The sequence below is a fragment of the Sinocyclocheilus rhinocerous genome, unplaced genomic scaffold (assembly GCF_001515625.1).
Source record: "Sinocyclocheilus rhinocerous isolate Xijiao unplaced genomic scaffold, SAMN03320098_v1.1 scaffold3382, whole genome shotgun sequence".
NCBI lineage: Eukaryota > Metazoa > Chordata > Actinopteri > Cypriniformes > Cyprinidae > Sinocyclocheilus > Sinocyclocheilus rhinocerous.
Window position 1 is genome coordinate 2,040 of NW_015659703.1, and position 1,750 is coordinate 3,789.

At 39.3% G+C, this 1,750-nt stretch overlaps 1 protein-coding gene across 1 annotated transcript in view; it reads left to right on the forward strand.

Annotated features, from left to right (window-relative positions):
- The window catches only part of dhx30 (DEAH (Asp-Glu-Ala-His) box helicase 30), a gene marked incomplete at its 5' end in the record, with an annotated part of 12,034 nt that overhangs the window by 1,628 nt on the left and 8,656 nt on the right, over positions 1–1,750 (forward strand). Inside the window, 2 exons of the mRNA XM_016532819.1 lie at positions 773–1,144; positions 1,231–1,329. Of these exons, the coding sequence (XP_016388305.1) occupies positions 773–1,144; positions 1,231–1,329 (471 nt within the window). The remainder of the gene's footprint in view (positions 1–772; positions 1,145–1,230; positions 1,330–1,750) is intronic.

The following is a 1,750-nucleotide window of genomic DNA, read 5'->3' on the forward strand; positions in this document are numbered from 1 at the left end:
AAAGAAGGTCAGGGAAAAATCTGTAGATGGAAAAATCTCCATACAAGTTCTTTGTGCATTTTTCTTTGTTTCTACTTGTTACTTTGCACTTTTTGTTAGGAAATGTTTATTTACTATTTATTCAGGTTTTTTAAGGTGTCTAATATTTTGATACTTAATTTCCATGATCTAAATATTCTTAAAAATGAAAAGTTTGTTATTAAGCATTATTATGCTGTTACATTATGATGATATATACAGTGGCATAAAATGGTCTTAAAATGACAATAATATCGCTTATCGCAATTATTTCTGGGGCAATATATCGCACAACAAAAAGTTGTTATCGTGACAGGGTCCGGGAAAAATCTGTAGATGGAAAAATCTCCATACAAGTTCTTTGTGCATTTTTCTTTGTTTCTACTTGTTACTTTGCACTTTTTGTTAGGAAATGTTTATTTACTATTTATTCAGGTTTTTTAAGGTGTCTAATATTTTGATACTTAATTTCCATGATCTAAATATTCTTAAAAATGAAAAGTTTGTTATTAAGCATTATTATGCTGTTACATTATGATGATATATACAATGGCATAAAATGGTCTTAAAATGACAATAATATCGCTTATCGCAATTATTTCCAAAACAAAAACAAAAAGTTGTTATCGTGACAGGCCTATTTGTCTGCGCTCTAGAGGCAACCACTGCATTTTAATCATGATCCAAACCTCCCTAGTGTTTATATTAGAGAACAGTCGCCTGTCCCTGAACGTGCGGTGTGTGTCTGTCTCAGGTGCGTCTGGAGTCCCGTCCCCCGGAGCGCAGCGGTGGCGCTCTGCTCTTCCTCACAGTCGGAGTCCTGCTGCGCAAACTACAGTCCAACCCCGGTCTGCAGGGCATCAGCCATGTGATCGTGGACGAGGTGCACGAGAGAGACGTGAACACGGACCTGCTGCTGGCGCTGCTGCTCTCCAGCATCAAGAACAATCCTGACCTGCGAGTGCTGCTCATGAGCGCCACCGGAGACACGCAGCGGCTCTCGCAGTATTTCGGTGGATGCCCGGTGGTGCATGTGCCGGGATTCATGCATCCGGTGCAGGCCCGGTTCCTGGAGGAGGTGCTGACAGAGATGGGTCGACCGACACCGCCGAGGAGAGACCGAGAGGTGAGTTCAGGTGAAGCTTCACGCTGTGAGGATGTTTGATTATGTGCGGAATCACAATCAGTTTTCCTTCTGTTCTCCGTCTCAAGGAAGAAAAGGAAGTCGCTCCTGATCTGGATCTAGTGGCTGATGTGATAGACCACATTCACAGCAATAGAGAGCCAGGTAAAGATGCTTTTAGGGCTGATGTGATTAATCTGTAAATTCAGTGTAAAATGTAGCATTGCATCAGTTGCTCACTAATGGATCCTCTGCAGTCAGGTGTGACTGGGGGTGTTAAAAATAAAGATAATTTAATCATAATATTATTACTATTGTTTTGCATTAATAATAAGTGCAGGCACTGATAATATTACATGTTTATTTCTTGGTAATGCGCATTTGACAGGAGTTGAGATGCATACAAAATTTACTTATTTTAGCAACGGTAATGTGCGAAATCTAATTTTATATGGAAATTTTGTATATTTCACTCTTATTAAAAGCACCAATATTCTTCTGTAGTGTTATACTGAACTGACTGACGTCTGATTGTTGTGTTTTTTTCAACGCACTTTGACTTTCATAAACAAAAAAGGCCAAAACTTTGACAAAATTTGATTTCTTGTT